The sequence below is a fragment of the Photinus pyralis genome, unplaced genomic scaffold, assembly GCF_008802855.1.
Source record: "Photinus pyralis isolate 1611_PpyrPB1 unplaced genomic scaffold, Ppyr1.3 Ppyr1.4_LG2, whole genome shotgun sequence".
NCBI classification, from domain to species: Eukaryota; Metazoa; Arthropoda; class Insecta; order Coleoptera; family Lampyridae; genus Photinus; species Photinus pyralis.
Genome location: NW_022170403.1, coordinates 1,159,449 through 1,184,660, shown reverse-complemented (window position 1 = coordinate 1,184,660; position 25,212 = coordinate 1,159,449). Strand labels below are relative to the sequence as shown.

The 25,212-nt window shown below is 34.4% G+C and overlaps 1 protein-coding gene and 1 non-coding gene across 3 annotated transcripts in view; both read right to left on the bottom strand.

The window, feature by feature from the left end:
• Positions 1–25,212, bottom strand: part of LOC116164736 — an 84,124-nt gene that overhangs the window by 41,673 nt on the left and 17,239 nt on the right. For both annotated transcript variants that reach the window (XM_031478952.1, XM_031478953.1), the window contains exon 2: positions 12,907–13,154. In XM_031478952.1, the coding sequence (XP_031334812.1) occupies positions 12,907–12,979 (73 nt within the window). In that variant the 5' untranslated portion in view covers positions 12,980–13,154. The remainder of the gene's footprint in view (positions 1–12,906; positions 13,155–25,212) is intronic.
• Positions 17,837–17,908, bottom strand: Trnac-gca. The gene has a single exon. It is a non-coding gene; the product is annotated as a tRNA-Cys (tRNA).

The window sequence follows — 25,212 nt, the reverse complement described above, 5'->3', positions numbered from 1 at the left end:
CTTTAAAAATTGCAGTAGAATCTAAAATGTCCCAAGGAAAGTAGGAAGGAAGGAAGTATCAAAAACTGTATAAGAACGGCTAGCACACCTACTAATTTCCATAAATGCGAAAAACATCTCTGATACCAAATACGGAATGGGATGCAAAAACCGTATCTCGATATCTACACAATTGAAGAAGTGGTTTGAATAACGAAGTCGAAACTATAACCTTTTATTGACCTTATACAGGGTGTTTTTTGGTAGCTTTAGTTAAACGTTTCTGGGAAACTGAAATAGGTAGGTTTTTGAAAATTTGCACTTGGAGTTACTCTGAACGGTAAATCGATGCAAAATACTTTCAAAATGGTGGCACTTCCGAAAATACCCCAAGTAGCTAGTAAGTTTTAAGTAATTTTGACTTTTAGTAAAAAATGGCGGATGCAGATTTAATGAAGTGTTGAATTAGATAATCAAAATTGGCATATTATGACAATTGAATTTTAAACAAATCTAGTGACACCTAATCCATCCCCTGTTATAGGATAACATAAGTTTTTCTTCTATGCAGATCTCGACAATAATAAATTGTTTAGCGTGTTTTTAGACGGATCGGATTGCGCATGCGGAAAACAAATCTTTTGATTCGAAATTAATTTTACCTTTAATTCGCCTACATAGGAAATTTCATTTAAATATCTTAAGAAATAAGAAAATTGGATTGCGCAAATGTAACAGTTATCGTCGAGGTTAACGTGTACAAGTGCGCACGAACAGACAGACGGGGGGACAGACGGAGACGGACAGCCCGGTAGACAGCAATACAACATTACAAACGATCTCAAAGATCGATAATAAACGGCAAAAGTGTAAAATTATGGTACATGAAAAAAATAACATTTTTACCATAACTTTTCTCTTAAGCGGCACAGTGATTATTTAGTACTATTGGCGTACAAGGTAGCGTTGGTTAAATTCCAAGTGCTAAAAATCGAAGGCCATTTGCGTACGGATCATTAAGCAGAGAATATTACAAACTCATGATAAACAACTCTCGAAACTCCATGTAAAGGATGTTTTCTATGTACGTTTTTGATAATTTTGAGTAAATAAATATAGTGTGTACTTAATTTGGCCCCATATGAGAAACTTTTTTATTATCTATAAGTAGTATCTATAAAACAAAGCTATTCTTTATAAAAATGCTCACAAAAATAATGATATTCACGCGGATATTAGCTATTTATATTTGCCATTGAATACACCGTGTCCAAGATAGGGATGTCTGGAGATCTCGGAATCCATAAAAGACACGATGATCATCAAATTATTTATTTATTTATTTGTTTAACCAGAAACCATACAGAATAAAAATTCCAATTACATGGCACTGGGGCTCTGAGCAAATATTAGGACTTAACATCTAATTTTATTTATTATTGAATTTAGGGGATCGTGAAAAAAGTCGATATCATTAAATGAGGACAACTTATTTAAAGTGATCAAGATCTTAATAAGTGGGGAAGTTGTGTTGTTAACTGCAAAAATAGTATTATTTTGCCTTAGCTTAACAAATGGTACCTTAAGCTTAATTTCTTGAAGTAATTCGGAAGAGTTTAACAAATTGTGTATAATTTTGAAGACAAAAATTGTGGAGACAATGTACCGTCGGGTTTCTAACTTCGTTATATTTAAGCCGAAAGTACTATTTAAGTAATTAAGCTGGGTACCGTAAGAGATCAAATGTGGATAATTTTGGGTTGACCTAAAAAACATTACTCGGATGAACTTTTTCTGCACTTTTTCGATCATGTCTGAGTATTTGAGAGTTTGAGGAGACCAGATACATGCAGCATACTCAAGCTTGGATCTAATAAACGCATTATATAAGGTTAGCATTGTCTGTATATTCGTGAAATTGAGTGTATTTCTGATAACGAAACCAAGAAGTTTGTAACAATCATTTGTTAGGTTTTCAATGTGTAAGTTGAAGTTAAGGGAAAAGTGGCGCAATTAAAAAGTTATTATCCAGCTGTAAAGAAAACCAGAAAATTCCGATTACTTCCGAAGATATGCCAGAGAAACTTGTTTTTATTTGTTTCTGATGTTATTTGATCAGATACAGAAAAATTTAAAAAAAACACTTTCTTATCATTAACTTTATTTTTTTATATGACTCGTAAAGGTACATATGTAATGTATTGAGTAGCATTTTTATTGGCAATACGGCACACAAAAAAAAACAAAGCTGGAAACTGTTGGTTTCAACAGGATGGTGCACCTGCGCACAATGTGAACCGTAATTGTGCGAGAATACCTATTGGACAAAATTTCCTGGAAAATGAAAAATTTGTCCGATAGGTACATACGTATGCGCTAAGCAAATAATTAGTACATTACTTTTATTCTTCATACATTACATTACAACTACCAATTATTATCAATTACTATCAGTGTGTACCCACCTTCGCGTTTGATGCAGTAAATTTGCAAAATTTAATTTAAAATGGTAGTGGTCAAAAATTTCTATAGAACTTTTTTCAATTTTGCACTGAATTTGCAATTTTCCCTTGCTAATGACCTTCGTTAATGTGATACACGACACCGATTCGAAACGGTATGATTTCCAGCTTTTCTTATCATCAATGTACAAGTTTCCAAATATTTTAATTCGCAGCTAACTAATAATAGCCTGAATTATTGAAAAAATAAATATGATTTTCGCATCTCTTCTTATTAATCCAGGCCGAGGGCTATTTTTGGCAAAAGTTGTATCAGAGACAAAAGTGTTCAATGGAAGAGTTGTAGATCGTGAAAATCTCTACAACTTTCTTTTACGGCGGTAATTTATGGTTGATTTTACGAATTACACTTGAAGAAAGTTACGTCGTTTTTCCTTATGTTGTGTGCTATTTGCACCCGAATCATTAATTCATATGCACCAATATATTTGTAGAATCTCACTATACGGATGATGACAAAAAAGAAAATGCGAAGCAGATCTGATATGATTGATCAAACCCTTTTTCATATCATTTCTCCCATCTACTCTGCGTCAGTTGAGAGGAACAAATCCTTGGTGGCACGGAAAGCACTATAACCACCACAAACAAATAAAAATGTAATTTAAAGTGTGGTTCGGTGCGTGCAGACAAAGTTTGATGTAGCTTATTATTCGGACAAATGCCATTTTCCTGTCACGCAATCTAAAAAATGTGCTTTGTATCATTTTCGTTAAACAGCGGTCTAATAATACGAGATATAACACGCCGCTAATAGATTTTCTATTTTTAGTCAGCCTCTTGTAATTGAATTTCGATTTGATTGAAAAGTGAAAATTATACGTTCGCTAATAAAAGATTCGTTAAGAGGAGAGGTATATTTAGCCTGGGAAATTACTTGCTAATTGCAGATGGTGGATTTTGTCGCCTACATTTAATACTGCAATAAAGATTAATTGGACGGTTTAATTTGATTTAAGCTGTAATTCAATCACGTGCCAATTTAAAGGTAATGTTTACACACGGGGGTGTTTTACAATCAAGTTTACCTTAACTTGATTAATGGTAAGTTTGTCGCAAGTAATAGTTCGAAGCGTAGTTTTCATTCTCCCAATTGATTTTAGCAAATATAATTTTTTATAGAAATACAAATTCAGAAAACCTAAAGTAAGCTCGATAAAGAACTTTTTTTTTCTTGTTGAAGAATTGTGCAGCTTCATCCCGATCAGGGTTTTTTGGATGTATTTGGTTTTACCAGGGGTTGTACGGTTACAGATTAGTTGGATGGAAATAATTTCGTTAATTGTCGCACTTGACCGAAATTAATCTAAAGAGTTCGAATACGGACAGTTAAGCAGAAATACTAGCAGTTCCACTTAAACTAAACTAAGTCTGTACTTAGTAAAGTCTTTGAATATAAAATTTATATTCAAAGGTAAAGTGTAAGTCTTACTTAAGTAATATCTATGAATTCCACCCTTAATGTTTAATAACTTCCAACGTTTAGGCCCTCTTGTATGCGGGAAGATAAAAAGATCAAGAAATGTAACGATACAAAGAGAAGGGGGATACAGATATGGACAAAGAAAACAAGTTAAAAAGTAATCGTAAACGATTTACATAAAGCGCATTTCCACTTGCATTCATTTCCCATTTGTAAGATGCAACTTCTATAAAATCTTAAAAATCCGGCCACAAATATGAAAGATAGCGTTGCACATGGGCAATCCATTTTTGTCGTGCTACTTCAATGTCAGTTTATGAGAAGAATTTCATTTCAATGCTTTTCTAAATAAGAAAGTTGGAACTGCGCATGCGCAAACTTAAATTTTGAAACTAATGTTAGATTTTCCTTTGTTCCAAGCGCCTAAATATCAAATTTCACTTAAATGCTTCCATAGATAAAAAAGTTGGCACTGCGCATGCGCAAAATAAAATTTTGAAACTGGCGCTAGATTTTCCTTTATTTCAAGTGCCTATGTATCACATTTCATTTAAATTCTTCCATAAATAAAAAAGTTGGCACTGCGCATGCGCAAAACCAAATTTTGAAATTGGCGTTTGATTTTCCTTTATTCCAATATAGTTCTAGTTCTCTTTCTCCCAATTGATTTTAGCAAATATAATTTTTTTATAGAAATACAAATTCAGAAAACCTAAAGTAAGCTCGATAAAGGACTTTTTTTTCCTTGTTGAAGAATTGTGCAGCTTCATCCCGATCAGGTTTTGTTGGATGTATTTGGTTTTACGGTTACAGATTTGTTGGATGGAAATAATTTCGTTGATTGTCGCACTTGACCAAAATTAATCTAAAGAGTTCGAATACGGACGTATGTATCAAATTTCGTTTAAATTCTTCCATAAATAAAAAAAGTTGGCACTGCGCATGCGCAAAACCAAATTTTGAAATTGGCAATTGATTTTCCTTTATTCCAAGTGCCTATGTATCAAATTTCATTCAAATGCTTTTATAAGTAAAAAATTTTGCAATTCGGTTTATAAATGGTCGAGATGCGAAAAGGGCACTGTGAATTTTGAATCGATTCGATTCAACTTTTGGCGTTGCGTATTATATGCCCATATTGAATTTCATGCAATTCAGTTCATAACTAACGGAGATGTAAAAGTGATCGAACATTTCTAAACAAAGTTATCGTTTACACGGACAGATAGATGGACAGACAGACAAAGGAACAGACGGACAGACCAACAGGCAGACGACAGATAGCAATGCAAAATTATAAACGATCCCTAGGATCGTTAATAAACGGCAAAAGTGTAAAATTATGGAACATGTAAAAAACGGTTTTTTGTTTTTTTTAAAATAACTTTTTTTGTAAGCGGTACAGAAAAAATTCCTTCCTTGGTACAAGACTCGACACCATAACGAACCAAATAGTGAAAAAAGTAGAACAATAGCTCTTAAGATAAAGAACTAGTAGCGTCGCAAAACGAGCGGACGGACGGACGGACGGACGGAGGGACGGACGGATGGACATAGTGGCCACAATAGCGCATTTTTTTTTATTTTTGTGGAAATGCGCTAAAAAGGAGATGAAATAGGAGAGAGCACAGATGAGTCAAAAATAGAAGTGTTAATGGTATTAAAAGGACAATATTATGGAAACAGCTAAATGAAGGGGAAAGGAGCGATAGAAGAAATAAATTAGGATACAGAAAGATAGCGAACGAGTTGAGAGAACAAAAAAAAAGCACAAAAAATGTAAGGAAGAACAGATGAAGAAACAGAAAGCATGTGAAGAAGTACAAAAAGGGAAGGACTTTTGGAAGTTGATAAAAAAAGGAAAAACATAAAAAGTGAGAGAAAAATACAAATACAGGACTGGAATCAGCACTTTATTAAGGGCTGAAATCATATAATGTTAATTTTCTCTCCTCTTCTAATCGGAGAGAGCTGCAAAGATAATTTAAATATCCTTAGGGGAACGGTTACAAACGCCAAATTAGATACAGTAAAATACGACGCTAGAAATCAAAGCAATTACTGTTACCTTCTCCTAGTGAATAACTACACAGGCCCAGAAGCTATAGTTTCTCGTAACGAAGTGCCCCAAATTTATATTATGGCTCGATACCGTGTTTTCATGTGCCGGACGGTCATCAATGTTGGTAGATCTTACAGCAGAAAATGGGTGCTTCGTTATATTTTTTCTACAAAATGGTAACAGAAGTAAAATGTTTCAGAAATGACAACTTGCCATAGCAACAACACAAAATTAAACTTCCGAAATTAAATTGAGAATATTAGGGTCGACAACTTACTAAAACTTTGATACTATTCGATCAAGTAATTTTCTTTTTATGATGCTCTAAAGTTGGCTGTAGAACGGAAAACCGCAAAAAACGAGCATATTGATTGTTCGCGCGTATAAGATAGTGTGCAAATTTTTTGTTACACTATAACAACATACAGTTAAACGGGCAGTTTTTTTTAATCGCCGTGCTGAATTTTAAATGAACAGAATCATAAAAAAAGAGGCTGATAGCACAATTTTCGAGTCATAAATCTACCATAACAGTATAGTTTAGGGGCAGTTTGTGTTTTATGCAGTTTCGACTGTGAGAAAGGAAAAGTAATGGGAATCTAGTCAGGACAAATGTAGTAAACTCAATGCTTGTGGCAGACAGAAATATTTCCTTTATTGGTGATCAATAATATTACGCTTCCAAGTTAAGAAAAAGCCTATGTTACGTGACGCTTAGGTATGTACACACAATGAGATCTTTCGGTGTTGGAACATATCAGTTTATTCTGTAAAAATAGTAAAGAATAATGATCCCCCTAATTGCTACATTACATCGCCAATTGAATTATATTGGGGTCGCACGTGAAGACGTAAAGCGGTCTGGAAATTGCATCCACTTTCCTCAAAATAGCACTTTAGACGAAATCGAATTTAAATAAGTGCTGCTCCACTTCTCAGCACATTCATCATTTCGTAGTCTCCACCATATCATTGATGGCATTCTTGTTTATTAAATATTTTACTCATGATTGTGCATGTGCAATTATTGTACTCGGAGAATGTATTACGTTTCTTGGATGTTCTTTGAAGTTTTCTGCAGTACGTGCAGGTTCGGTAAGACCTTGTGAGTCAATCTGAAACTGAAACGCCAAACTACCTACTCTTAAGGTGCTCGTGTGTTCCAGTTTTGAGGTAACTTAGCAGGGCATAGAATGAACCGTTTTACAAGCACAATTTTTGTAGGTTGTACACAGATAACAATAAAAATTTTTGGTTCCTATTTTAAAAAAAAATTCGATGCCGCACTCCAATATTTGTTTTCAAAAATCCGACCAGTTATTTTTCTTTTCCGTGTGATTAATATACATACCCAAAATTTAAAATTTGCTGTGGCTAGCACAGATATCACCCGCATACCTGCGCATGCGCGATTCTGCCCTTCCTTTTATGTCTTAGAATATGTATACCAAATTTGGTTCCAAACTGTTTAGCCAGAAATAAGAGTACACACAGACAGACAGGAAGAAAGACCGATAAATCGACAGACATATCGCGATATCATCGCGATTTTGTTTTAATCCAGGTTCCGTTCACAAAATCTTCAAAACGGAACATAGAACAAGTTGATGTATGTCTTTTTTGTGTAACACAACAGACAAAACGCGATCTTCACACACCTTTTTTAGGGCATTTTTAATTAATTAAACGTGAAACGTTTTGTCCGTCCGCCCGTCCGGGTCCATTTCTGCCGTATTGAACTACTTTTAGGGGAATGGTCATGGAGTCCTGGAATTTTTTGCAATAGGTAGCCTATATCTTCAAGGTGTGCCAGACGGTTATCAAATTCCGTGTTCTTAAAGGGGGGGGGGGGTGCTGTTTTTGAAAGTAAAACGTGCATAACTTTTACATGCGATAACCAATTGGTCTCAGATTTTACATACACATGCGTTTAGTGGTGTCAAATAATACTTTACAGGTGGGGTGGGGGGGGGGGCACATCCAGCGTACGTACGTATGTACCGGGTGACCCAATAGGACTGTTCCTCGGCCATACCTCGGGAACCGTTCGTCGTATGCCTTAGGGGCAACAAAAAAATTATTGGGTAAATCGTCATGAAAAATCGCTGGAAAATATTTTCAAGTTCTAAAAATGATCACCAGAAGGTGTAACTGCCATCTTAAATTTTAAAATTACATTTTATTTAAATTTCGCATAATAAACTAAACATTTTAAAGAGAACCAGTTTACCTATCATTTTCGTAAAAAAACTCAGTTATTTCAAAAACAAAGATAGTGTGGAGCGTTCAATTGTTTTTGGAATAACCTGCTTTAACTTCTTAACGGTTGGGCCGATTTTAACAAATTTGGTATCGTTGAAAAGAGCATTCCTTGGACAATCAACTATAGTTAATTTAGTTGAATCCTTCTCCACCAGGAGGCTAGTTTTGACACCATGACCCAAAATCCTAAAAAAATCAAATAGAATGATATGACTTTTTCTTTATGAAACTGTAGCCAAATAACATCCAAAGAGGCCAGTGAAAACGTTTTTCAAAATATTGTTCCTAACCTCAAATATTGGAAAAAAATAGCTTGAATTGTACTTTAAATTTACTTTTGACGTACATATTTCCGATGTTTGTCGATGGCGCGAAAGTTTGTTTGGAAAAGCACCCTACACTTTTCGGTAGGCCTTGGAAAATTAAACAAATGAAATACGATGCATTATGAAATAATAACAGCCCTAATTTGTAAATTATTCTGCTGTGTTTAGAAAGTGCAGTGTTTTGAATTTGTAATCTTTTCTAAAATGCCGATTTCTAACCAAGAAGCATTTAATATACGCTGGCGATATATTTTGAGTGTTTTCAAAATGTGACCAACGCTGCCCGCATCTTCTATTTGCGCTATGAGAATCTTAAAGCCACAGACCATATCATAAAAAGAATTCAGTAAACTAACTAAGTATAATATACCCCCGATTATATCTATAATATTAAAGTAACTTAATAAGTTCAGGATGCGTTTAGTCCCTTTGGAGCAGCATGAATGTTCTGATGATATCTATTTTTTTAATGATTTATATTTTTTAGACTCACAATTGCCTCTTTTAACATCTTATTCATTCTGTAGCTAAATTTTTAGTAGTTTCAGGAAATGTACCACGCGATCCTTGGCCATCAAAGATCCACTAATCTCATTTTCCCAATATTTGAGGTTAGGAACGAGATTTTGAAAAACGGTTTTCACAAGACATTCTCATAAAGAAAAAGTCATATCATTCCGTTTCATTTTTTTGATTTTTTTAGGATTTTGGGTCATGGTGTCAAAACTAGCTCCCTGGCGATGAAGGATTCAACTAAATTAACTATGAGACTTATTTAATTCAGAAAGACTACGTTTGCGACGACACGACAACCTCATTTTCAGGGAGATCGTAGAGAAATGAAATTTGGAATACAATTAGCAAGGGTGTTTAAATTACATGTAAAGTAATAATGTAAAATATATCTCATACTATTCAAAGAAAATCAATTTCTGAAATACTATTGCCAATTTCACCATTGTTACCTTCTTAGAAACAGACTCAACTTTCAAATTTCTGAGAAAGGTTTTTTTAAACCTATATCCTCTGCGCGAGTATGCGCAGTTTTCCAGCGAATTTAATTGGAATTTTCTTCCCAGAACTGATATGAGGAATCTTTTCAGAAACATTATTTTCGGTCACACAACACTGATAAATATTCTTAAAGGTCCTTGTTAGATTTTCTTGAAAACCTTTTTAGAAAATATTGTAACGAAGTAAATCTTTCTATGAATTTTACAAGAAATTAGAAGTGCTCTCTCTTAGCATCCTTTTACGCGACTTTTATAAAAGTCGCTTTAGTAATCTTGAAAATCTTTACAAATCTTTTATGAATTACAATGATCTTCCTAGAAATATTAAGTCTATTAAGTCTCCCTACAAATCTTCTTGGAAAACATTTTTGCACATTAAAACGTTCTTCCTGTCTCAAAATTTTACAAATTTCTTTATTTGAAACTTGAGAAGTCCTACTAGAAAATTTAATAGAAACCTTAAAAATTGAACTTTTCGTATAAACCCTCATCCTAGAAACACTTTTTACGTTTCCGGGGAAATTACTGTTACATTTTCGGAGAAAAATTCATTATACGTACACAATGTATACGTACCTTGTACTTCTTTATGAAAAGGATTTCAATAAATTAACCGAACCAAAGTATTATCTCAGTGTTTTTGTGTTTCGAGCTTTTAGAATTTATTCATTAATTACAGGAATTAAAATTAGTTACCACTATGGTCGGAAAATTGTTTTGTTCTCTGCAAACGTAAATCAAATTTAAACTTTCTGAATGCAAATTTTATTATTGTACACAGTCCGTTTATGAACAAAGACCATTGATGAAGTCGTTATTTTTCAATTGCGTAATTAGATAACCTCTTGGAATTTTTACATTTTGTGTAAGTACTAAAATTGCGTCATCGTATACACTAATTTTATTCAATACTGCAGATCACAGTAACACTATATGTCTCTGAGAACAGCTTCTATAGAGGTTTTCAAAGTTTCAAATATTTATAAAGACACCTAGCATGGATGCTATCAAGGGAACATGAGAGACACATTTAACGTTTATGTGGAACTTGCGAAACTTCCAGACTTAGAGAAGAACTATAGGAGGACTTGTGAAGAACTTGGAAAGAATGTCATGGGAGCGTAATAAAAACGTGTTCAAGGAGACATAGAAGACGAAAATGAGAATTAATGTGAAAGTAATTTCAAAAAAGCTTCAGAAAAACTAATGAGTGCTCAATAACATCGATTCTATCTAAGTTTGGAGAGAAACATCACGTCTTTTGATCGCTTGCCCAATTCTCGCCTCATGCATGATTACAATGCAAAAGTGCTGCCAACAAAAATGATACCGCTGTACTCTGTAGGTATATAGATCGTTAGATATAAGTACAATATAATGCACAAATAAATACTACAGTCAACATCGCCGCGATAGAAACGAAAATATTAGTAAGCACGTGCTAATCGTAAGCACTTAATTATTTATATTGAAAGTTTGCCAAGTTTGTAGGAATACTTGGAGCGAAATTTATATCATTTTTTTCTTCTACGTCATCCGAATCAGCAATAAAACTAGTCAAATCTCGGTAATGATCTCTAGAATGTCTTTCAAATATCTAGGCAAACACAACCATTTCATTTCTATACATTTTTATGACGATACTGTCTTGGTAAACACCCTTAAATTGAAAAAAAAATGTCCACAAATACGTATTATTAACACATAAAAATGTGGCGATGACATCTCAGTATTTGGTTGCGGTTGTTAGAGAAGAACTCTGACATTTTATTATAACGATTTGCATAATTAGTGTCTCAAAGAGACCGGATTTGCAGTTTCCCATTTATTGATTTAGTTCTTATAAACAGGGTCTCTGAACGGCAAAATTGATATATTCGCGTCCCTAATCAACCATTAAAATTCGAAATCACTCAACACGTAAAAATCTCATCTCTCGAATATACATTGCCGGTATTTTGTCAGGAAAGTGAAAAGCTCAAGTGATCGATCAGACACACCAAGTCTAAAATCTGTGAAACTGCTTATACTATCTGACGCGACCAAACAATTGTAATTATTAATGGGTCAACGAAATATATTACTATTACTATTACTATACTATTCCTTAATTTTAAATTTCCTGTCGCATGGAAGTTGTCTACTATTCTTCAGAATACATTGTTAATTATAATTGTCAGTTCAACAAGGACTATAATATTCCTACTCCAATTTTTTTCGAGATATTCTTACATTTTTCCCAGTGTAAGGGGCAAAAAACGACGCTATTTTCACACTACAACACATTACACACATTAGAAATCTACCTCGTCCTTGCTGTTATAAAAGAGTTTAATTAATATTAAGGGATTAAACTTTAATACATTTGTAGAACATACTAGGTCAAAGTGGACATGTAGGTACACGAAATTATCTTTAACCGTCCTTTATTTTCAACAAGTAGTCCCGGAGAACTTCGTACCGCCTTTGGGATATCCAGTTTTTTTTCCGTTCCCGTGGGAACTGTGGGAAGTTCTTTCGGAGTACACTTTAACGTCTTCAAAGAAGCCTAAGTTGTAAATGTCAAGTCTCTTTTCGACTGTAAAATATAAATTCGTGTTTTTTCTGCGCGGAAAGTGTTTTCAAAATTTCAAAAATTCAGTGTGGATATTTCACTGCGAATGAAACAAAAAGGGGACTGATAGTGTAGTTCGCATTCGTATTAGTAAAGTTGTTCTAACCATCTGAATCCAAAAAACTGCCCTTAATAAATAATATGTAAAATTTGCATTTCCTTGAAATTTCTCCTTTTGGTTTTAATAATTTATAAAACCCGTTAATAACAAACTGTAATATTAATAAGTATCTTGCTTGTTTACATAGACACAGAAGTTCATTGTTTGAAAAAACTACATCTATTGATTGATTCGTCGGAGAATTTAATGTAATCATTTTCCGACGGGAAGTTCCAATCTACAATTTCATTTCTTGATTTTCCCGAAATTTTGTCGATGTAAAGAGGGTCGACCGAGCTTATTTCATACAGAAAGACATTCTTTTTACAAGGTACAATGATATTCATTTATTTATGTAAAAGTTAAGCGTTGTATGAAGTTTAACATTTACTAAGGAAAATTGAATCTGTCTTTTCTTAAAGATATCAACCTCTGGTCAGTTTCAAAGCCATTTGTGTTGTAGGTATTTTTACCATTTATGACCTCGTTAGAATTGGATTTGATGGTAAAAATCAGTTGATATCATTGATATTTCTTGAATTAATATATTTGAGTTGATAGCAAATTCACTCTATTAATATGACGTATATCCAAATAGAACTTACCAGACTTTTTAGGGCTATTTCTGTTCTTGTACTTCTTGGGATATATATTGATCTTGCTGTGTCCACAGCCCATCTCTAAGCACTGCACTTAAGTAAAGTAAATCACATCGTGAATGCGTCACAATTATAATCGCACCTCCGATCACACTTTCTAAAGACATATTGCCACATCATCACCGGTGTGATGATAACTTGAAGCGTCTCTGGTTTGGAGTCCACTCCCCACAAACTTGCAATGAAGCACCCATCTGAAACAAATAATGATCATTAGAAACACTACACATTTCTCAAACTAACATTACAGCACTAAAAAGCTATGTAGCATTACTGTACATTGTTTAGCTTTAGAATAAACATTTTCCTTTTGTTAAGAGGCATCTTGTACAATCTATATTAATTGAAATACCTACAGTTCTGCTTCTTCAGTTTTTGAAAATAAGTATGTTCAATGGTAATTTCTTTATATTGAACTATTTTCTCCCCTAATTATTTTACAGCAAAGTTGTAAATAAATTTATTGTGGATTGTAAAATTCTGCGTCTATTCATGTATTCCATTTGTAAATTTTGGTTGTGGGAAATCGGAGAAATTAAGGAAATTATGAATCAGCAATTAAAAATCACTCGTACCATGAAACTATTGAAAGAAAAAATAGATTTTTACGCAAATGCTAAAATTCTAAGTTATGTACTTTTCGGGTTTCCTGCACTAAAAAATAAAAATGAGGACACAAGTAGACGCAGAATTTTTCAAGCTACAAGAAACATGTTTACCATTTTGCTCTAAATTAATTAGGGAAGAAAATATTTCGATATAAATAAATTAACATTAAAATGCTTATGCGCAAACCCTTACGAATAAGCACAGAATTGGTTTATTTCATTTGAATTTGTGTTATTTGTCCATTTTAGAATTGTTTGTAATGGAGTAATTTTATTTGATTCATTATTATTTCATTAATTGTCAAAAGTCACGTAAAAAAGAAGAGGGAACTTCAAGCGCGCTCCTTCAAAGTTGGCGTTAATTAATCTAATTTTGATTTGCGCCTTATTTGTAAAAACCGGAGGAAGGAAATTTATTTTAAATACTGCAAGCAGGGGGCTGCGACCTAGCTGGTTCGAAATGGTTGGAAAAGAGTGTACGTCTCTTTACGCTATTTTGTTAGGGTAGTTCGCCCTATTACAATAATTGAAAACGTAATTTGTTTTTATAATAATTTTGTACAGACTGAAATTGTTTAAAAGTTGTCAGAAGTTTAAAGCGTTTTGTCCCTTTTACCGAAAAAGTTAATCAAGTTGAAGTAAGCAGTCTTAGTGTGTCTTGTGAGGCCTTCTGTTGAAAGATGCTCGCAAATATGAAAAAAGACCCGTCACCCCCCGGAAACGGAAATAATGCCTGAAATTCATTTTCTTACACCACATTGGATCGATAAGGGGGATAATCTGCATTTGCTGCTACGATTTAAACTTTGTGAGAGAGGTACACTGATTTAGATCAAATATAATATCATGACGAGTATCTGTCTACCAGAATTCAATGTTCCTTCCATTTGGATTGTATATCATTCATTGTGCAAAGAGAAAGGCGGGAGATATGGTAATTTAGCATCTTGACACAACAGGTTGCTTGCTATTGAAATCAAATTTGCATAAGATCTAATTTAGTAAACATTTTCAAGTTTATATTATGTACATTCCTATACGCCCTTCGTCTTTCGTCCATTGGTGCATTAATACTGGCACAATGTTTTCTATAACGTCTTGAGTGTTCGCACTAAGTTAATGCATTGAATAAAAACACTATTCAATGGTCAATGGAAATCGAATTTTAAATAGAGGTGAAAGGTTAACGTTGGATTGAGCAGTAAGCCAATAAAGTCGAGTTGAATATTTTCTCCATGCATTGACAATTCTTCCGGAATTGATGCTCCAAATACTGACAAGGAAAAGCAAATTGTTTGCATTATGTAAACTCAAATTTATAGTGGTGTGGTGATAACACCGCGGATTCTGTAACGCTATAAATTCCCATTTTGCAAATTATCAAGTGAGTTATGAAAACTTTCGTCCATTAAAGATTTTTCTCCGGTACACCTAACGATGTAGCATTAAGTAAGAAATACTGCTTCACAGCATGCCATGCTATCTAGTTTCTTTCATAAATTTTCAGGGGTAATTTAACCTTCCTCTGAAAAATTGTATCGCTGATTAAGTAATTGCGTGTCTCGTTTCCTTGGTTTACTGAAATAAATCCATTTTTTACACGTAGATTGGTGACTTGAACAGGTGTCCAAATAAAATGTTTATAAATACACAGAGCCGTTAACCTAATTCATTATTTCCTCTCTTGTCGTTTGTAATGTGGCCGACATGCGATCTTTCTGCACGAACAGTGATTTTAAATAGCAAGAAATCGAGCTTATTGGCTATTTATTTCGTTGTAAGGGTTGAAACAATTACCTAAAATTCTGGCGAATACGAATTAGGAACATTTTGAGCAAAGTATTCGAAATAGACCACAGCATGCACATGAAACATTTTTACGGTGGTTCACGAAGACCGTGTGTTGGGCATATTTTGGGCACCACTGAGAGCTTACCCAGCTCTAAGAACTCCTGCGTTAATTTAAAAAGTAGAAGCCAGGTTAAACGCGCTTGTTTAACGTTAACGAAAACTTTACTAATTTTTTACTGGCAGATCAACTTGTTCTTCTGCCTACTACACAATATCTTTTCGTTTCCAACAAGTATATTTTCGCCGATTTTTCCCCAGTTCTTTTTTAATAAAAAAAATTCATAACATTGTTAGAAATCCAAACAATTAAGCGCAGACGGATCGATTGGGTTTAGAGAAAAAGACCCAGAAAGTTTAAAGAAAAATCCAGAAAATAAGTAATCGGGGAAGTCGGATCCAATGGATAAATGTGGTATTCATCTTTGTGACGTACGCCATCGGATTAGCCCAATATACCCAATTTTTTTATAAAATTACATCGTCCCATTACTGCTTTATTATCTAAAAAATTAGAAACAAAATATTTCTCTCTAAGCAAATATGTTCATTCTTATGTATAAACTCTGCTTCTTATTATTATTCTTAAAAGTTCTTAACCAATTTTATCAATTTTTTCTCCAGTATTTGAGGATTCAATAATTTAACGCGCCGAAAAATGGAGCAGCCAAAGTTGAAAAAAGCAAAAGCTCAGAACGCAAAAATAATGATTTAGTAAAAATAAAAGAGAATGTTGAGTTGTGAAATACATATAAGAGACTTAACACATCAGGTAAGTTAAAAAAGATTGGACGGAGTACGAAACCAAATCACCCATTTCTTCCAAATAAATCGTGAACTGGAAACACTCCCCCCATCACCAAGGGCTCAGAAAAAAATGGCATGGTTTTATATAGATTCTTGATTCTTATTCGATTGTGTAAAAATATCAGCAATATATCTTTATCTGAAGATTGCGCACCTCTGGGTATGTTTAATATGAAAATTAGTGCTTGAAAGTGAAAAAAAATTCCAACTGTAATTTTGGATCTGAAAGGGAAAATTTGTCATAATTTCACAGATTTTGCCATATATACGCTTTATGTATGTCTTTTAAGGACCCTAATCTCCTATTTCCATTTTTTTTGCAAAATACAATTAAGTTTCATTCCATCCTTTTTAAAACTACAAAAGTTAGGTTAATAATGCTTTAATTTTAACATTCGATTACTTATATGTATTACACCGATTAGGGATGTGAAAATGATTGACACATTATACTATATGTTGAATGTGTACAAATAAAAGCTTAATAATATTTTTCCTAAAACATAGTTAAAACGGTTAAATACGTAGCCACCATCACACTACATAATGAAGCCAGCAGATTGTACCTACTGTTTTCTAAAACAGAATACCTTGTTTGGCGAAATTGAATGTAATGTAAATTTTGGACTGAACACCATTGAAGCATTAACGTTAATTAAAGGCGCTGGGGTGTGAATACTATGAAATCGATTATAAATTAACCAAGAAGCCCTTTAGGAAGATAAGGAAATTTATACAATAGGCACCTAATTAACACACTAGCTGGTAAAGGATAGAAAATCGATCTTCCTCAGAAAAAGATATCTCACTACGCGGTGAAATGAAAAACCCCTAATTATTCAGGGTTTAATTTAATTCTGTACGATCGTTTGATATTGTAACTTAAATTACAATTAACTTAACAATAAATTTATATGTCTTGAAATGGATTCATTTATAACCGTTAACTCACAATTTATAACATAACACGAGCGAATCGATGTTGGAACTAACTCGGAACACATTCGATTTTCTTATATAGCAGACAACAATCGTTCTAGAATGTTCTCCGAGTGATCCCGAACGCTTCCGAATGTTCTAAAACAAACACGTCATATTTCCCGGAAAGATTGCGTCACATGTGCCTTAGTTTCTCATCGCAGATGACTAATCTTTCATGGCGTCTCGATGTCTATTGGGATTTGAAGAATATTCGCTACAATACCTTCTCTATGGGGCATAATATTATTGCAACGCACATATGCTGTTACTCTGTTGGATCCAGGTATTTCCCCCGTTTCCCCCTACGTAAATATCAACCAAGTTGATACAATAAAATCGAAGAAATTAGCGCAAGTCATATCTTGACATCTCTGGCGTTTGATCATTTCCCCAACAAAATTATGTTCTATCAATGTCCAGTAACAAACGAAAACAGACGAATAGAAAAATGACGTTCCACTTTCGTGAATTGCGCTAAAAATAAACCGTTCCGTGCATTTACAATGTATATCATATTGTATGTTCACCAGATAACATTTTATCTGTGATGGTGTACTTGCGGAGTTTATCAGTAAAGTGGCGTTAATTGTGATAACGGCTTTTGTGTGGACGGCAAGCAGTCGTGCAAAATAAGGGGGCACCCGGGTTTGAACCGGGGACCTCTCGATCTGCAGTCGAATGCTCTACCACTGAGCTATACCCCCACTACGGGTATTTCGAAAGTAGGTAATGATTGTTGATGCTCGTTTCTAATTGCTACGATCAATTATGTAAAATTAATTAGAATTATTCAAAAATTAAAACTGTTGCAAAGGGAGGGAAAATAGCCTCCTATAATTTTGCTTTAAAAATATTAACAATTTCGGTGGCGAAACGAGCGTCAACATTCAAAGTAACCCCCGATCCTTGCATTTCCGTATTAATTCTTTCGTGCTTTCATTCTTGCACACAGTTTATTTTCCACTCCTTTCAATTTCCTTCAGCCACCAAAATACCAAATTGGGATCAATTTCTCAGCATATTGGGGTGAAAAGTTGTACACGCCTTTACGTTTGTCGAAAGAAGAATAAAAAGCTCTTGCGACTGTTATAGACATACTGCTTACCTCCCAAAGGAGACATGTTCACTTAAATTGAAGCAAAAGTTTGTTTTAATCGCTAAATTCCGATTAGTTTCGATGATATGCTAGAAAAAACGAAATTTGCCGATTTTGCTTTTATGTTATTCTGATGTTAATTCAAAAGATACAATAAAATTTAAAAAAAACACTTTCTAACTTTTTGAGCTGTAGTTAAGGGATGTTCAATAAAACTTTCCGTTTCGGAGAAATCTTCTTTAACTTGATTTTTGTATATGGTGCGTCCAAAAAGGATGTACACATGCTTTAATATGGGTAGCGTTTTTGCTACGAATACAACGACATACGGCACACAAAAAAACAACGGTTGGAAACTGTTAATTTCAACAGGATGGTGCAACCAAGCACAACGCCGAAATCATGCGAGAATACCTATCAGATAAATTTTCTATTTTTCAGGAAATTTGTGCGATAGACATTCTCGTACGATTAGGGCGTTATATGCGGGTGCACCATCCTGTTGAAATCAAGAGTTTCCAACCTTTGTTTTTGTGTACCGTATATCGTAATTGTATTCATAATATGAATGAATATTTAACCCTTTATGAACATATTATCCCTTCTCCTCCCACTAGCACCCCCTGTAAATTATAAGTGCTCCTTCAACAAATCTTAAATTAAAAAGAGGTTCATATGATATCTTGTTAGTTGTAATTTTCTGTTTAGCAATATTAATTTCAGTTTTGGTACAATCATAACTGAGGAAATTAATTTTGGTAAAATCTGGTAAATATGAGGGGTGCGCCCTTTCGTAGTAGGAATTTTGCAAAAATGTTTTCAACATCGGATAGGGAATATCCGAAAACCTATTTAAAGTCGTGCCACCCATCTTTGTAACTCTTTATGATTGCCGAGAAAAAAATTAAAGCAGAAATCCAAAGTTCACCAATTCTTTGGGGGTGGCTCCCAAACGAGACACGTTGGACCTTCGGTTTATTTGGAAAAAGTGCTTGTCTTCATCCCCTCTATCACTCAATTTTTAGCGCATTTCCACAAAAATAAAAAAAAATGCGCTATTGTGGCCACTTTGTCCGTCCGTCCGTCCGTCCGTCCGTCCGCCCGCTAACTTTGCGACGCTACTAGTTTTTTATCTTAAGAGCTATTGTTCTACTTTTTTCGCTATTTGGTTCGTTATGGTGTCGAGTCTTGCACCAAGGAAGGAATTTTTTCTGTACCGCTTATAAAAAAAGTTATTGTAAAAAAAAACAAAACACCGTTTTTTACATGTTTCATAATTTTACACTTTTGCCGTTTATTAACGCTCCTAGAGATCGTTTATAATTTTGCATTGCTGTCTGTCGTCTGCCTGTTGGTCTGTCCGTCTGTTCCTTTGTTTGTCTGTCCTTCTATCTGTCCGTGTGAACGATAACTTTGTTTAGAAATGTCCGATCGCTTTTACATCTCCGTTAGTTGTGAACTGAATTGCATGAAATTCAATATGGGCATAGCTTTAGCCATATAATACGCAATGCCAAAATTTGAGTGGAATATATTTAAAATTCACAGTGCCCTTTTCGCATCTCGACCATTTATAAACCGAATTGCAAACTTTTTTAATTATAAAAGTATTTAAATGAAATTTGATACATAGCCACTTGGAATAAAAGCAAATTTAACGCCAATTTCAAAATTTGGTTTTGCGCATGCGCAGTGCCAACTTTCTTAATTATGGAGGGATTTAGATGAAATTTGATACATAGCCACTTGGAACAAAGGAAAATCTAACGATAGCTTCAAAATTTAGGTTTGCGCATGCGCAGTTCCAACTTTTTTATTTAGAAAAAGATTGAAATGAAACTCTTCTTATAAACTGAAATTGAAGTAGCACGTCAAAAATGGATTGCACATGTGCAAGCTATCTTTCATATTTGTGGCCGGATTTTTACAATTTTAACAAAAGTTGCATCTTACAAATAGGAAATGAATGCAAGTGATTACTTTTTAACTTGTTGTTGTTTTTACATACGGTCATGTATAAAATAAACCCTCTTTGTTATTATGTATACCCTTGGCTATAATATATAACTCCAATCACACGAAAACTTTTTGTAACTATAAAAACGTATTTGAAATTTTTGAATTCAAAATATCTGAGATATCCGCTGAAAAACTGAACTTGTCAAACATCGTTTTCATTTTCCCGAACTTAAACGGTCCTCGTTAGCATTTTTTTCGGAGGATCTGATGTTATCAGAATTTCCATAACACGCTATATGTAGCTACAAGGTTTCTTATTGAGGAAGAGTCAGGACATTGACAAAGGTATGGTCTGGTCCTGGTGGCAGAATGCAACTGACCGCCTTACTGACACTGATCACTAAGGCAAAACTTGATTTTACAAATATCTCATTTAACAGGAAAAATACCTACTACCTATACTATTTCTGTATTATTAAGAAAACAAAAAAAACAGTCGTTTCCTCATCCAGCTCGAAAGTTAAATACCCATTAGGCACATTTTAAAAGAAATTTTAAATCTTTAAAATCCAAAGAGAAACGTAATTTTCCGGGTACTAAAACTTCGTATTGTCCCTATTAAACACCGCCACAGGCCATAAAGATTACTTTAGCGTTTTCAAATTCCAATCCTCTTCGTAGCTGTTACCTTTTCGGTATGTAAACACAAAAATAAACAACGTTGTTATTCCTCATTAATTAGGTATGCGCGTAACTTGGGGAAAATTGTCGTTTCTCTAGAACACGGCGGATGATCTTCCTTTGTTACAAATGCGTAATTTTCATGTTATCTTTATAAAAATCAGTTCTGCGAATAAACAACCGTTTTCCACAACAATTAGCGCGTTATGTTTTTGTAAAGAATTAGTATAACATTCACGTTTTCGGGGCGCCTGAAGCTGTACCGAAAAATAAATGAAGGTGAATAAAAAGGGATACAACAAAATCAAGCTTTCCTCTCAGCTTTCTAATGAACGAAAGGAATTTGAGATATTTATGTTGTTCCTTACCGGATCTCGATCTCACGCAACTTATTAATCTGAAAGGTAAACTTGGGAATTAGCAAAAACAATTTTGAAACTGACTCCGGAAAATATGCAAAGTCACTATGAATAGTATTGATCAGTGGAGGTTACTAACCTCTCCAAGCTGCTATGACCAACCCTTGTTTACATATGTCCTCTGGGATATATGTAAATTAAATTAGAATTATCAACACCGTTTTTGATCGAAACAGAGGAAGGTTATTCCTATTAACATGGTGCATACAGCCTTTAATAACATTAGGTAGGACAACTCCCAGGAGATACTGGAACGCGATGAAACGCCCAAATAGCTTTTATTTCAGTGCCCTTATCGTCCTTCATCATAACTGAATGTCTAGTTGAAACCAGGTCACTAGGGATAGTCTACAAGTAAATGGAATCCTAAAAAGTTTACATCCAGATTACAGGTATGATGCAAGTAACAAGGGTATAATAGTGGTAAACCTGAAGAGAATAAAGTGGAATAGTTCCCTACAGGGAACAATTCTCTTTGAGGCAAGTCAGTAATTAAATTCTCGGATGCGGTTACCTACATGTGTTATACCTGTTAAGGAACTAGGAAGGTATTTGTGCTCTTTTTACAACGACAATAAAGACAGAATTTCATTTTAAGGGAAACTCATAATTACCTGGCGCTCCTTTTATATACTAAGTGGCATAGAAACTGAAACACAGAGAAGGCGGTGGGATTTATTTACCAAGCTTTGCTGAGACGTTTACGTACTCAAAGGTAGTAATTGATTAAAATTTCATTCGAGTGGTAAATAGATTATTGTTTACACCAAATAATTGGATGTGTTCCCTGCGAATTTATTTGCTTGCTTAATTATTTTTTTTAGATTCCCTTTTCAGTTATTTTTAGGATGTGAGCAATTCTGTCCATGTTTAAGTTTAAGCTCACCTAAAAGCTTTGAGACTTATGTAACGCTATACCGCATTTATTACCTAGCACCTATAAGTACTCTAATAATAAGTAGATTTAACGTCCGTGAAGTTGGCACCGCCCATTGTTCATATTAATATTATTTGTATGCACATCGTTTGTTTATCGTTTGTTTACGTTTGTTTAACTATTTTCATCGTTTGTTTACGTTTCAGTATGTCTTTTTTAAAAATTTAAAATGGGCGAGCTAACTTCACGGTAGCTCGCCCAAAATCATAATTTTGTTTGTTTATCGATGCAGGTCGTTTGTTTATCGTTTGTTTACGTTTGTTTAACTATTTTCATCGTTTGTTGGCATTTCCGTACGTCTTTTTTAAAAATTCCAAATGGGCGAACTAACTTCACGGTGGCTGACCCAAAATCATAATGTTGTTAAGTTTGCAAGTCAATTGTTTATCGTCTGTGGGCGCGTAAACTTCACTGTCATTATATTATTTTTCATCACGATATGCATCTTTTTAAAAAATGTTAAATGGAAAATTAACTTTATGGTGGTGCAGCTAAAATTCGCTTATGAAACACTACAATTGTAGCAGTAACATAATGCAATGATTAGGTATCTAAACGTAAAAGGCTCTAATAAATTAATCACTGTTCTTCAAAAGTACGAATTGTTTTGGATTCTACGCACCAAAATTAATAAGAAAAAGTGTTTTCTCGAGAAATTTTGGTGCAGTAGATTTTTGGTAAAAAAAAGAAGTTATGCTTTTTGAGGCCCGAAAATTGTCTCAGATCGCTCGGAAAAGAAATTCTATAGAAGTGGCTGTAAATCCATAATTTCAAAACAGTTCCAAAAGATGCCCTACTAGTTCAAAAGTTACAGCCCTTTGAATTTTCTTTCGAAAGGTTCTGGTCTATAACTTTTGATTGAGAAGTCTGATCGAAAAAGTACGAATTGTTTTGGATTCTACGCACCAAAATTAATAAGAAAAAGTGTTTTCTCGAGAAATTTTGGTGCAGTAGATTTTTGGTAAAAAATGAAGCTTTCTTTGATAAAAAAAAGTAGAATCCATAATTTCAACGCGAGACCGCTTGCGAGGTCCGAACACTCCTAAAACTGCTCGAGTGGTTTATCGCGAGCGCTTGGGAAAAGTGCTCGTGAGCGGAAAAAAAGCTCAAGAGCGGAAAAAGCGCTCGGGAGCAGAAAAAACTTTCGAGAGCGGATAAAACGTTCGGGAGCGGAAAAAACGCTCGCGAGCGGCGCTGAAGGATTAAGGTATACTATACTATTTAAATATGTGGTACATTTTTTATCGCATTGTATTAAAACGGTAGGTAGTTCTAAGTACCATCGTACATTTTAATATGAAAATTAGAGAATTGTTTGAAGAACAGTGACTAATTTTTTAGAGCCTTTTACGTTTACCTAATCACCGCATGCATGCAACTGCTACAATTGTAGAGTTCATAAGCGAATTTTCGCTGCACCACTATAAAGTTAATTTTCCATTTAACATTTTTTTAAAAGATGCATATCGTGTTGAAAAATAATATAATGACAGTAAAGTTTACGCGCCCACAGACGATAAACAATTGACTTGCAAACTTAACAACATTATGATTTTGGGTCAGCCACCGTGAAGTTAGTTCGCCCATTTGGAATTTTTAAAAAATACGTACGGAAATGTAAACAAACGATAAACAAACGACCTGCATCGATAAACAAGCAAAACTATGATTTTGGGCGAGCCACCGTGAAGTTAGCTCGCCCATTTTGAGTTTTTAAAAAAGACATACGGACACGTAAACAAACGATGAAAATAGTTAAACAAACGTAAACAAACGATAAACAAACGACCTGCATCGATAAACAAACAAAATTATGATTTTGGGCGAGCCATCGTGAAGTTAGCTCGCCCATTTTGAATTTTTAAAAAAGACATACTGAAACGTAAACAAACGATGAAAATAGTTAAACAAACGTAAACAAACGATAAACAAACGACCTGCATCGATAAACAAATAAAATTATAATTTTGGGCGAGCCACCGTGAAGTTAGCTCGCCCATTTTGAATTTTTAAAAACGACATACGCAAATGTAAACAAACGATGAAAATAGTTAAACAAACGTAAACAAACGATAAACAAACGATGTGCATATAAATAATATTAATATGAATATGAACAATGGGCGGTGCCAACTTCACGGACGTGTAGATTTAGACTGATTCGGTATTATAGCTGCGGAAACAGAGGAGAGAGGAGAATCGGGCTTTTTTGTTAGAACCTTGGTTAGAACTTTTTAACTAAAACGACAGCAGACACGTGTGAGTATAGAAAAATGAACCAGTATAAATTGTGCAGATAAAGCACGCTACATTTATCGAGGCTTCAAGATATTTGCTTCGACTTCACCAATAGATATCTCGTTGCCCTTCCCTCCGATAAACCGTTTTCGAGATATTCGGTCTTAAAGTTTCGCTATCACCAATGAATATATTTTTTTCCAAAAGTTCCAATCGACATTTGTAAGTACTGTATTCCGACAATCCGCTCTTGGAATACGCGTATCATAGGAATTATAACCGATCACGATATCGGGTCGAGGAGAGGGGTCATAGTTGGTAGAAATTGATTCCGTCCAATGTGGTCGATCTGTAATTCAGAATTTCCTCTCCTCCATGTTGTCAGCAGCGTTTTGGATTTACTGAATGTGTTTTCTACCCTCAGTCCATGTAGATGTACCATGTTCCTAAGCTCGCTGCAATTCACGTTGTCTTTCTCGTGCTTGGTCCTATGTTCATCCCCTTCCCTTCGGTCTAGTCTGCCTAGTTGCGCATTGAAGGCACCTACTATGATGCTCGCTCTTTTGCTCTACAATTTCGCTCAGCTTCTTGAGTTCCGCTTGCCCTCTTTTGTCCGAGGGATGTGGTATCCTATAACCGTTAGTTTTCCTATGCTCGTCTTGATTTGAGCCATAGATA